Source organism: Numenius arquata, chromosome 9 (genome assembly GCF_964106895.1).
Source record: "Numenius arquata chromosome 9, bNumArq3.hap1.1, whole genome shotgun sequence".
Lineage (NCBI taxonomy): Eukaryota > Metazoa > Chordata > Aves > Charadriiformes > Scolopacidae > Numenius > Numenius arquata.
Window position 1 is genome coordinate 58,030,918 of NC_133584.1, and position 13,543 is coordinate 58,044,460.

The 13,543-nt window shown below is 42.9% G+C and overlaps 1 protein-coding gene across 1 annotated transcript in view; it reads right to left on the minus strand.

The window, feature by feature from the left end:
• Window positions 1-13,266, minus strand: part of PKHD1 (PKHD1 ciliary IPT domain containing fibrocystin/polyductin) — a 248,200-nt gene extending 234,934 nt beyond the window's left edge. The window contains exons 1-8 of the mRNA XM_074153149.1: window positions 13,215-13,266; window positions 12,062-12,139; window positions 10,458-10,602; window positions 9,409-9,508; window positions 5,565-5,622; window positions 3,783-3,861; window positions 1,480-1,554; window positions 207-271 (exon numbers count right to left, since the gene is read on the minus strand). Coding sequence (XP_074009250.1) covers window positions 207-271; window positions 1,480-1,554; window positions 3,783-3,861; window positions 5,565-5,622; window positions 9,409-9,508; window positions 10,458-10,602; window positions 12,062-12,139; window positions 13,215-13,266 — 652 coding nt within the window. The remainder of the gene's footprint in view (window positions 1-206; window positions 272-1,479; window positions 1,555-3,782; window positions 3,862-5,564; window positions 5,623-9,408; window positions 9,509-10,457; window positions 10,603-12,061; window positions 12,140-13,214) is intronic.
• Window positions 13,267-13,543: the final 277 nt, after the last annotated feature.

The following is a 13,543-nucleotide window of genomic DNA, read 5'->3' on the forward strand; positions in this document are numbered from 1 at the left end:
GCTAGATATTAACTTTTATTTTATATATTTAACTCAGATGATCTTTCCCAAGCAGGAAGCTTGCTGTTCAGACAAAGCCTTGGACAGAAATCAGAAGATTTTTCAGAGTTCTTGGAAGTAAGGAAAAATTAAATGGATCCAACCTGCTACCAGAGAGACTGTGAATAGATGGGAGCACCCATGATTTTCCCCCTTTTTTCACCAACCTATGTGGTTCCCTTCTACTCGGCACTTCAGGGTCCCCAGTCCATCTTCTGCCTGAATAGGGTAGCTGTGGAGAGACAAAAGACTTTGCTGAGCCTTGGGTGGAAAAAGAATCATCTAACCAAGAAAAGATGTGGACTTACACAACTAAGCTAGTCACGCTTGGCTCCCTTTAGAAACAAGAGAGAGAAACAGGTGAGATGGGAGAGGAACAACCCATCTCCCCACCAATGATCATGAGTTCAGCAGCTGAAGAGGATGCCTCCCAGCACCACACAGACCTCCAGCTTGACCCCTTTATTACCTTTATTTCCAGAAGCTAATCCTGTTGGTGACCTTCAGAACCACCATTTGAAATAAAAGCTGAAGGGAGACAATTCTGGGCACGTGGTGAGGATGAATAAAGGGACAAAAGTATTTCCCCTCTACTCACTCCTCTGCATGTCCCTAATCTGTAAGAAGGAGCAGGTAGCAATTAAACCAGATATGCTGGCATTACATCAACCTTCTGGAGCCACGGGACGAAGCAAGTCCCATCATCAACTCACATTTGCATACAAGTCCCCTTCCTGACAGCCATGGAGAAATTTTACAGTGTGGTAGCAGGGCCCTCTGAGTACTTCAGGAGTCTTAGCACTGAATTCTGTGGGAGTAGGTTTTTCCCCTTGTTCCCTGTAAAAGCAGCCTCCCTTTTCTGCTGTCAGAAGTGCATCATTCATGAAAGAAATGCTGCTGCAGAGTTCATGTTTTTTTCTGTAATTCGACAGGGTACAAGCACCAGGAGTCTAAAGGGTCTCCTGTAATTTACAGGAGACAAGGATACATTAATACCAATAAATGAACAGTGTCGGGACCCAGGCACTGGAGCCTATCTGCAATGTGAAATTTTTAGAACTTTTCTTGCCCAATTTGGGCCCAGGTTAGCTAGCCCATATTTCAGATTAGTTACAATATATGACTGAAGACATTGCATTGACCAGGGTCAACAGGCAGTTGGGAAATGCCTATGCTGTTTTGGAGTCTAAAGAGCTGAACAGAACAGATATGACCAGGGCATAGTGTGTCATCTCTGGGGCTGCCTGGTTATGGCTAGAGCCACCGAGAGAAAGTATCCTGCACCCACCCCTGTCACAGACCATATGGTCAACTCCCCATGGTCCCTCTCCATCTTAAGCCAAAGCAGAAAAGCTTCTTCAAAAGCCAAGAAATGTTTTTGTGCACAATCTGTGCTGCGCCCTTGCACCCACACAAACCAAAGGTAAGTCAAGAACTAACATCCTTCCAGCTCGTCTGTCAGCAAAAGAGCAGAGACTGGTCCATCCATCTCCTTCTGCCACAAGGACAGCTGGCCTAGGCAAAAAATAAACAGGAAAGATGAGATATGATATAATAACATGTCACAAATGAAATTCTGATCCTGTTAAAATCAGCAGCCAATATTTTCAGATGGGACAGGAATTCCCCCTCACTTGTATCTAGCATTTATTAACCTCCTAGAAAAATGGAAACACATGATTTCTTATGTCTTCATCTACAAAGTATATTCCCCAAATGCTGTGGGAACTAGACCTCTGTAAAAACTGTGGCAGGACCATCATCAAGACTCTGGTGTTAGTTCTGAATGACCAGATACCTCCTCCCTGTAGGGAAGGGTTGGTCTGAGCCCCAGAAGGACTTTACCCACCCTTACCTTCCAGAAGCAGGAGGCAGCATGAGTGCAGCATCATGGTCATACAGCCACACTGCTTCAAGATGCAGCTCAGTCATTTCTTTATTTCACTGAGGAAAAACACTACAAAAACCCTCTCCTAGAAATCATCCAAGCTCCTAACAGCAAATTCAAGTATACCCACCTTAAAGAACCAATATGGCAAGGGACAACTTCCACTGTAGAGGAGAATCAGTTAGGAGAAATAAATTCACAGTAATTAGCATAATAAGCCAAGGTTGGCAATGATTCTTTGAGAATTGACAGGCAATGAAGGAAAATATGCAATTAAAACCTGTAGTGCAAACACTTTGCTATGGCCCATGTTTCAGAGTGTAGTTTTGTGAGGTTTTGTTAAGAGTTTGCTTTTATTAATACAGCTTGCTGACGTCGAGATGCCTTTCCTTTTAAGGATGAATAGAAAAAAGTTCAATGCTGCAAAATGTTTGGTTCAGTATCGCTGGACCATTGCATCCCATACAAAGCATGGGAAAGGGTGCAGAACACACTTGGAAGTATAAAAGTGGTTCTCTTTTTTGCTTCAAATCCTGAATCGGTGTGACTGAGTGACAGACTGCTCTGGTCAAGTCCAAGTCTCCACCTGGTACGTATTTACTAACACACAAAAAACGGGCAAATCATTCATGTGAATCTATGATGTGAATCTGGTTGGTATGTTAAGATTTTGAGGCCATTTCCTTTTTGGCTACCAGGAGATTAAGCTGTAAATGAGTAATCTAACAAGGGAGCATGCAGGCACGTCCAACCTGCAGTCAGACAGACCAGCCATTCTTCCCACAGATCAAAGGTTTCGCAGTTTCACTAGAGACAGGTAAAACAATAATTAATATCAAACAAAAGATGTTAATGTGCATCCAGTGAGAAAAAACCTGGGGCTGATAAATGGGAGCAGCTGGTATGGCAGGAATCCTCACGGGACTTTCATTCATGCTAGCAGAGAATTTAGTTACTTAGCAAGGGACATTTCCATTCAGCCTGAGAACTAGTTAAAAAGCATCCAGTGGTCAAATATCTGCTGCAAGCAAAACTTCTAACTGAGAATAAACACCTTCCCTGGCTCCTGATCCAGAAATGATCCTTAAAATGCCAGCACAGTAACTACAGATTGAAAGTTTATCTTTAAAATACCCACCTTGGCTTAGCTCTTCCCTGCCATTGACACAAGCGCAAGGAAATCATAACTCAGCAGTATCTGAGAACACTTCTATACGTATGGAAATACGTATGACAGCAGGTCAGCATTCATGGTCATTTTGGATCCACTATGCTTAAAGTTTTGCTGGGCTGAAGTAAATATTTAAAATAGACCTGCGTTGCTCTGTCGCATGTAACCATTGGAGCAGCAGAAAATAAAAATCAAACCTGCTTTGACAACAAGGAAGTGACCGGAAAGGGTTTAAAGCAGTGAACAACAAAACCTTTTGTCTCAAAATACTTCTGCTTTGTCTTCTGACTCACCAGAGCATCTGTTTCAAACTAATAGTTTTTCTCAAAATGCAAATGGAAGGGAAAATTTATTTAACTTTTAGATTCTGACATTATTTTAATTAGTTAAATTTTAATTTGCTAGCCAAAATAAAATCTACAGCAACCAGACGCAATTACAGTACAATTCACACTGAGCTGTGATTGACTGCGCTGCCAGTAAACAAACCAACTAGCTTAATGGACCAGTTGCAATTAGATTAACAAAGTTTGCTGGAGCCCAACTCATGAGCTGCAATAAACCACAAAGGAAGTAAATGGCAATTCTGGGCCAACTGGTTGCAATTTATTGCTGTCAAGGAGGCTGATGGAAGAAATGCCAGTTTACAGGGACTGGGTCAGATACCAGCCTATATATAATTACCCATCAATATAATTCACATTGAAGTCCAGGGTCTCATATCTTCCAGAAATTGTCTTCCCATAGATCTCTATTAAATTTCCTATTTCAAAGGAAACAGAAATTGAAGAGAGCCTTTTAAAAGCAGAGAATTTGTATTTGCAGATTTTGTGAGCTGAACAAAAGAAATTCTTGGTCTTTGCAAACTTTGCAGGGAGGTGCCCAGTTGGCTGCACTGACGTCTCCTCTCATCTTCTACCTTGGTTCAAGGTGACTGTCCCAGTTTGAGGTAAAACAGAACCAACCCCCTGTTCAGTAATTTTACTTCTTAGCTAGGCCTCTTCTAACTCTCTGAAATGAACACCATATTGTGGAGAAAACTGTTCACTTTTAGAGTGATAAGACCAATGTTTGTACTTCGTGTATCTGTTTCATTATTTTCATTTAATTCTATTAATAATAGTTCATTAAAGTAGTTCAGTTCCTTCTAAACTCATAAATCTCTTTATCTCTCCTCCTTTTCTCCTGGGAGAGCAGCTGTTGCCATCATAGCCAATTTGGCCTAAACCACAACAGTGACTTTGCATTTCATTCACTTTTCCCAAAAGACACACCTGTTTGCCACAAAAAAAGTCCATTCATGGTGTTTTTTTAGCAGATTTCTGGTATTTGTACTGAAAAAGCATTTTCCTCCACTCTTTTGCTAACTAAACCCCACATTCAAACCAAATTCCACCGTAGAACCTCTCAAGGAAACCAAAATGACATCATTTGTCCACTAGAGAGGGTCAAGCTCTGAAGGAGGACCCCAGCATCTATGTGACCAGCTGAATCACTCCCAACACTCCTTTGGCCACACTGTGTGACATCTTGATTCAGTTGCCCGCACAGAAGTATCTTCAATCGTTTGAGGCACCCTATCCTCCTGCTGTGGACACAGAAGGGAATGAGTCTTCCCGGTTCTGTGTCATATCTACCTGCTCCATGCAGCTTCTGCATGCTCCAGGACATCTCAAACAGCACTAGATGCTTAGTCTCGTGTTCTTCACTGACTACACTGGGATCTAGCACGTAGAAACCTCCATACGGACACCCTACAGCAAGACATCTGGAGGATCTAGAGCTGAACTGCACCTGAAAATAATTGGAAATGAGGCACAGGCTTAGATTTAGGAGCATCTGTGTGGTCTAGTCACCCAGGTACCTGTCTGCACTCTTGAGAGACCAAAATGTTCTGATTCATCTTGATTTTGGAAATAAACATTTCTTTTTTTTTTTTCTAAAGAAGGCTGCAAATACAAACAGACTAGAAATAAGGGGGGAAAAAAGTGATCCGTACACTAGTTAACTGTTCAGACTAAAACCAGTGACTGTCTTCTCATGTAACTTTAAAGTCTAATCTAAAACCCCACTAACCAAAAGGTCTGTATGGCATTACAATATCATCGCTTAATCACCAATTCTTCTAAAAGCTCTTACAAAATAGGGTCAGTTGACTCAAGAGTTGAGATTGATTAGATCTACCCATCTGCTGAACAACATCTCTCTACTCAGGCAGAGTTGAACTGCAGAAGATAAGTACCAAATAACCTGGACACTGTGCATTACCCATTTCTCTTGCACCCAGTGCTGCAGACTCTCTCCCCTTGTGCAAACCCATTTTCCTGTTCAGCGTGAGCTCGGACATTAATTTCTGGAGGTGTCCATTTTAATCCCCAGCAAGACTGATCCCTCATAAGGAGAAAGACAATATGGAACATCAAATAATAATTAAAGTGGGCTCCTGCTTAAAGAAAGGTCCCATACCTGGGATGCCAGATGGTGGATTAATTTGGTAAACCACAGGTGTCTGCGCAGCAGAGAACTGTAAAGAGAAATTTGTAGTTAAATGGCAGTCATTTTCGCAGCAGCCCAAGAAGATCTGATTACACATCGCTCACAACGCTGTTGGCAACTGCATTTCAGAGACTCACACTTTAGGGTTTGATCTTTGAAGCAAAGTCCTGCTCCAAGAAGGGAGCAAGTACAATGTCCCCTTCTTGCCCCCTCTGCGTTCAGAGTATGGCTTACTGCTATTTTTACATCTTCTTTCTGCCCTAATTGTCCACCACTTGAGTCAACTCCAGAAGATTGATTTAATACACTATACAACTTCTAAGCCATGCTTCCTCTGAAGTCAAGACCTCCATTTTATCTGGCATTATGGCACCTTTTTTTTTTTTTCTTCCCAATAATATACTCTTAAAAACTATTTCTACATCACAGAAGTGAGATACTCCAGCTAGCCTTTAGCAAGCTTCTTGGGTAGCCTAAAGCAGTGTAGCAAAGAAAATGCTTGGACTGGCCCATCTTAATGCAGTATAATACATCAGAGGTGTCTTTGGGAAAGCACTACCTTGCCTTCTGAGGAAACAGCAAGGAAATACTGGAAATCTGCTATGGGGCACTATTTTTGACTTTAACAGAGTCCAAGAAGGAGCATAGAGAGATTTTATTTTGAGACAAAGCTCTCAGAAGACGGGGAACACACAGGGACCCTTTCAAGTGGAGGACGGTCAGCATCAGCCTCCCAAAGTAGCTGAGAGACATGGGTACCTGACCTGGCACATGCTTTGGCTGCAACCCTTTTCCCCCTTTTCTCCAGTTGACTCTAAAATATGTGAAACTTTTTTTTTTAAACCAAAATTACTCTAGAATTTTTTTGCCTAGGCTGACACCAATCTTATTCAAACGGTGTTGTGTCAAGGAGCACTACTCATCAGTCGAGTGGCCAGAGGCTCCTGTGGTCCTCTACATGCTGTTAACTCACATGGAACCATTATTATCTTTAAAAGTCCCTGTCCCTGCCTGGAAGATAGCAAACCAAACAGGATAAACAAATGGATGGCTTCAGTAGCTTAAAAGTGTCTTATGTCCAAGTTGAGCATCTGAATCCAAGTACTAAAGGAAATAAAAAGCCAGTTGAAACTCTTTGGATGTGTTTAAAAAATTGCTGCTGTGGATAAGGAGGAAGGTATTATCCAGTTCTGGGTTAGCTGAATATTATCTTGCAACAGGCTGCTGTAGCTGAGACAGCATGGTCTGGTGTGAGTGGGAACATACCTGGGCAAGCAATGAAAAAAGCCGGGTATCTTGGGAAAGCCACAAGAAGAGTTATGGAAAGGGGAGGTGGGCCCTTGGACTATGGCTGTAAGAGCAGATAAAAAACTCAGAACCTGCTATTTGGCCCAGAGAACAGCATGGCTTATATCCATGTAGGGAAATTCTCCCCCTACGCTAAAAAGAAGGTGGCCTGACCCATGTTGCCTAATGGGAGCAGACTTGCCATCACCCAAAGGAGAAAAAACTGCACGAAGGAGCAGCAACCAGGTGACCCCAGGCAGTGCTGCAGACCATGTCCTGACACTGCCTTGCTCACTAATACAGGCACAGCCTTGGATTTTACAGGGAGACCTTGGCAAAACCATTTCTTTATTCCTCATATCTGCTCTGAAAAATAAGAATAATGCCATCTTCTTTCCCCAGTGCAGCATTTGGCACTCTGGAAATGAAAATCATTATGTGAAAAGCAACGTTCAGATCCATCAAGGTATTTAGGGGTCTTGGGCCTAAAGTGATGTATAGAGGCACCTAGTTTGTTCAGATTTTTTAAAATCCATTTTTCTCTCTGCTTTCTTAGATGCTACAAATACCTCCATAAATCTGGCCTGCAGTCCTGCTAGGTGGCTAAATCCAGTTTCCATCTAGGTCATTAGCTGCTCGGTTTCATTAACCTTACAGGAAAAGTACATTTCCCATGTGTCCCCATTCCCCTGAGCCTTCTCCACATATCTCCATCCTCCCCACCTTCTTTTCGAGCCCTCTCCTGTCCTCACTTGTACTTACCGATGCTGCTGTCAGCTCAATAAATAACATAAACTCATTTGCTGAACCACATCAAAGACACCATCGCATATGTTGGGTGTTTTTTCGAGCTTTCCTTGCACCCTATTCCCTTTCAAAGCTCAGTCTTTGCCTCCCCTCCCCCTGATGGTCGTGGTAAAAATGAGGGAGTAGCTACAAACTCAGTGATGGCCACTTCTGAGAAGCAAAGGCAACACCACGCCATAGCCTGGGCTGGAGCTGACACAGAGAAAGAAGTCAAAACAGCATGAATACTAGGACCACTAGCTGACACAAGTCTTCCAAGCTGTTCAGACTTGTTGCTGCCTGCAGCGGGCTTTTTCAATCTACTGTGGAGGCAAAATTAATTTTTAATACACATAGCTCCCAGGTCCCAGTCCCAAAACAGAGACACATTGTGTTTTATTTAGCTTGGAATGTGCCTCATTAACAGCATCCCCTGGTGATTTTTCATCAACTCTCTAAGCTAGCTGAACCACCCAACGACTCTTCAGCTTTAATGTGCTATTTACTGAAAATGCTGGGCTTTCTTGCTCGATACTCAAAGTTAGCACAGAACTAGGATGTGACTTCCGAACACACCAGGCCTCATCCCAAAGCACACAGCCATGGTTAAGGATTCTGCTCTGCAAGAGATCCTGACACCATCGTCATTAACAGGTCTAATACCACCATACCCCACAACCTCCTGAGACAATGTGCTTTGACACTGAGTGCCAAAGAGAAAAATCACAGAATCACAGAATGATAGGGGCTGGACGGGACCTCTGGAGATCATTTAATCCAACTCCCTGCCAGAGCAGGTTCCACAGGAATGTGTCCAGGCAGGGTTTGAATGTCTCCAGAGACAGAGACTCCACCACCTCTCAAAGTAAAGAAGTTCCTCCTGTGTTTAGGTGGAACTTCCTGTGTTGCAGTTTGTGCCTGTTACCTCTCGTCCTGTCACTGGGCACCACTGAAAAAAGACTGGCCCCATCCTCCTGACACCCATTCTGTAAGTATTTATAGGCAGTGATCAGATCCCCCTTCAGTCTTCTCTTCTCCAGACTAAAAAGACGCAACTCATTCAGCCTTTCCTCTTAAGAGAGATGATCTAGTCCCCTCATCATCTTCGTAGCCCTTTGCTGTATCCTCTCCAGCAGTTCCCTGTCCTTCTTGAACCGGGGAGCCCAGAGCTGGACACAATAAAATACTGGTCTGAAGGGGAGCAGTGAGCTCTCAAAATAACTGAGCAACAGATATACAATCACAACTGAGGTCTGAGCTTTTCAAATCTTGCTCATTTTAGGTGTGTAGAGCTGTCCTAGACCTGGAGAGATGTCCTCTCTTGGAACCAGCTATGCCCATGGGAGGTACTCTTGCCTGTGGTCATCTGCCGGTGCAGATTGTTAGCTGCTACCCTGCAGCTTGGAAAGTAACACCAGAAGAAGGTGGCATAGGGTCTTCTGGCACATTAGTGTCTTCTGACTGCGTGGCTGAAGTGCAGAGACAGATTAACTTGGACTCAGATTTTTTTATTCAGAAAGACCTCTTAGGTCACCTCGTCTATCCAGTGCCAGACCGATGAGTACCTCAATGTAGTTTTAAGGGACAGAAGGAGCATCCTAACTTCTTATCCTGACATGCAATCACACACAGTATGAGAGAGAATATTTCAACATATTCTCTGTAATATTGTGTCTGAAGTTTGCCTCTCTTCAATACCTTCAATTATTTATCATCACTTCTATCCTTGCTTGGTGGTTACCTTGAAAGTATAGTTTTCTTTCTCCACCTCAGTCAGGTTGTTAATTACATGTCCTTTAAACATCACCTCCACATAGTACAAACCCTCCTGGGGTGAAGACCTAGGTGGAAGAAAACATATTATTTTTACACAGATTGGGTTTATTTTTTAGGAAATGTCAGATCCTTCACAGTGTCTCCCTTATTAGCAGATCCATTGAGGCTTTGATAGACAGAAAAAAACATTCACACTATGAACCCAAGTTTTACGCATACGAGCCCAAACTCTAAAACTACAATTGAAAAGAAATGCAGAAGCACAGCAAGAAGTTACAGCTAAACGCAGAAGGTGACAGGACTACATTAGAACTCTATCCAAACTTTACGTGCAAAGCAGAGACACGCTCATTAGTATTCATTAGTATTAAAATAACCCAGGGCTGCCTGGATTTACAGGGCGTCTTGATCCTGGGTTGTAAATTATGGTTGCATCCTTAATGCAGACAGTTTCTCAGAACCACATTCAGTGGAATTAACTCCCAACTGAATCATAGCAACAAGGGATGGAAGAGCCCCATTAGGGTCCCTCTTACAGCCTCTTGCGACATCCCTAGTCTTCCAGTCAAACAATCATCTTTAAAGTTATGACAGGATGGAAAATGGGGAGCTTAGATTGTCCAGCTGGTGCTTGAAGCCATATTTGTTTCCCCACTCTACCTATAACCTTTCTCTGTTATCTTGGACAGGTCAAAGACACCAGAAGCTGGTAAAATTCCCCCCAGGATTTTCTTGGGAGTTTTGTATCTAAAATTAGGTATCTACAAAGCTTTGAGGATCTGAGTTTAGCCTCTCCAAGAAACCCCATCAACTCTCATGCTAGCTAGCCCAGTGCTCCATTAAGTTGAAACAAGGATAAATGCCACATAAGTTAGGAGGTGCTCAGGTGCAGCCACAGTAGCAGCCGTAGAAATTCCCTAAACGCCCAATCTGCCCATACAGACACTGAAAAGAAACAAGGATCCGACCAGACAAATGGCAAAGTCTCACCCGCATCGTAGTCATGGGTCATACCTTGTTCTGCATCTTACAGTGGATAAGTCAAAATACACAGAGGAGACATCGCATGGCAACCTGGGCAGATGTGGATTCACGAGGGACACCTCCAGCTGGGGCCCACTGGCTGAAGACACATGTTCTAGCTGGTGGGTTGTTGAGCCTGAGTAATCAAAATCAATGGGAAGAGCTCTGTGAGGACAGGATCGCTCACATTCAGTCACACACGATATGAACATTTTCGAATGTGCAACCCAGCTTCTCTTCAGGAGCAACACTTAGACCCTCTAATCAGGCTTTTTAAAATCATGTTTGTGTAATGCATATTAAGAACCAAGAACCATGCAGCTGCATGGCTTTTTTTTTTTTTTTGCCTCTAGTACAATACTTGGTCTCTTCCACACGTGTTCTACTGCAGAGATTGGCAGGTATTGGGAGTCTGAGTCACCTCAGCCACCTACACTGGCAAAAACACCACGCCCATAAATACATAAAGCACCTGAAAAATTAGTACCATTTGACACATTCTTTGTAGTCGCTAATGTCTTGCACAGTTTTGTGACCTGATGGGACCTCAAGTTGGCCTGTGCTGTAAGGTGGACCTGCTTAGCCCATTTCTTTAGAGTGAGCTGTCCAAAGGATCAAAAGCTACTAATCTTCAACAAGTTGAGTTTTATCTGAACATAAACTAGCCCCAAGCCCAAATAATACTTAACTTTTGTAGAATAATCAAATACAACTGGAAATGAAGGTGGTTTACAAACAACTCCCCCTTTGCTCATGGATCTTCACAGGTGGTTCCCAGCCCACAGACCCTCTTTGAATGACATCAGCAGTTTCTCGATTTGCAGCAAACTGCACATTTCCTCCTGGTCCCAGGAAGGTTTTTCCCCTTCTCCCAAGATCTGACAGTCCACTTCCCTCACAAAAAACCCCACTCTGCTCGAACAATGAGTTCCCAGCTATGACTGTCTCTGCGTGCCACACAGTGCTGATGGGGAAACATCTCCCTTGAAAACATGACCTCTCTTTATTCCCCCCATTTCATCATTATTATGGGAATGCACAATAATCAGACAAATAAGACTGATATAATTCATCATAGTTATAGACGGCAGTACCAAAACTCGAGCAGTTAAACCAAACATACGACTGGTCCAGAAACCAACTCTCTTCCCAATGAATCAATATTCAGCATGGCAGAAAATCAGGCCTAGCTTTGTACAGCTGGTTTTGGGCCCAAATGAGCATGACATATCAATTTCTGTGTTTTTCACTCAGATCTCATGTTTGTCATTAGTGTTTTTAAAGCTCCAGCATCACAGGACCCGTGAACAGAGAAGACTCTCCTTTTCTTCAAAAAAAGTGTGGCAGGGAGAAAATTTCTAGCCCTACGTCTACAAAAACAATGTAGAAATCTGAATTCTCTTGCTTAGAAAGAGCTTAAAAACAAGCAACCATCAGCAACAGATTATGAAGTAATAATTTCAAGCCAGTTTCATGCTCTGAGTACCACAGCTCATGTATCTGTTGCTTAGGGTTTGTCACTCCAACTACAAATCTCAGGACGGAGCTGATCCTCTGGTACTTAGGCACATGCTTCATAAGAGTCTAAAACTCACCATCCAGGGTAATAGTAATCCATGTTCCTCCAGCAACGCTGCCCTCTCGGGGCTTAATGAGCAATCCCGTGGCTGTCACTGCAAAAACGACCCAGATACATCAGGTTGAAGTGTAATGCAAGCATCTAAAAGATCTCATTCAGGACAAGATGTAGTAGTCTGACAGCTGTCCTCCTATGATCCCACCTTTCATCTCATTTCTCCTTCTCAGGCATCCAAATGAGTCATATTACTCATCTTCTCTCTCCCTCCCCCCCAACTTTCTGCCCTGTGTAATAGTCCTTCTTCCCCTCACAGGGATGGTTTTGATGCCTTCAGGATGTGCTAAAACAAGCTACAGTCTGAGCCTCCAGTCCTTCTCAAGAATTAAAATAAAGACGATAAAACTCATGTTTATTTCTCCAGCTCTCAAAGAAATGTGTTTGCTGACTTCTCCACACTCTCCTAAACTTAGGGCTGCCCACAAAAGATATCATCTTCTGGCTTCTGCTGTCCAGCTCTTTTTTGACAAAGTCCTTAAGAAAGAAACACAGGCCTCGAAAGGAACTCGCTTCGTGAAATTAAGTCACCTGTAACTTGGTATACAATGCCTTTCATAAAGGCATCAACTTCTTAATTTAGGATTTATTTTGGGGACCCTCATCTTCTGAAATTAATAGAGATGAACCAGTGGCTGGCTTCTTTTTATAGAAAAATATCAGAATTTTCCAGAAGCCCTTTTACAGTGATAACCGGTTTCCTGTTTAATATTTCAGGAGATTCCAACTTCTTAGCTGCAAGTGAAGGCAGTCTCAATGAACACCAGTATTGGACAAACTTGTATCACGAACCCTTAATATCAACATGCAAACAGTGATATGACTATCATCAAGTGAATGAAAACCAACAGGCATGAGATGAACCCAGGTAGAACAGGGAAAATTAACAATGAATCCAGAAATCTCCACTGGCTATGGAAATAACGCCATGAAAAGCCACTGATAAGGGCAGACAATGTCCAGCATGCTACAGTGAATATCCCGTAGCATTCAACACCTTTTGGAGATGCTTCCCCATGTCTCTCACAACCAGTCTGTATCCAACCCAGTGTTACTGGATTTCATTGGTGATGTATGACCAGTGTGGTTGGAGACAACACCTCTCTATCACCCACCTGCAAAGAATATCAGCTCAGCACTCAGAAAGGATGATCTCCAAGGGTTCATCTTGAACTTTGGATAGCGAATTCACAAGAGACTGGCTCCAGGATCATGGCTTGGGTCCTTGGCACCATCCTGTAACTTTAAAACAAACCCCATCTGTATTCTTGCTTCACACTGCAGAGCTGCGGGAGCAATGATCTGTGGTATAACAAGACAAGATGGACTGCAGTGTGGAATCACAGAGAAAACACTGATTCACCTCTCACACAGTATAAAGAATCCATATATTGCAAACCATACTCTTTTTCCTCCCACCCAACAGCTTTAAGAAGAACATATG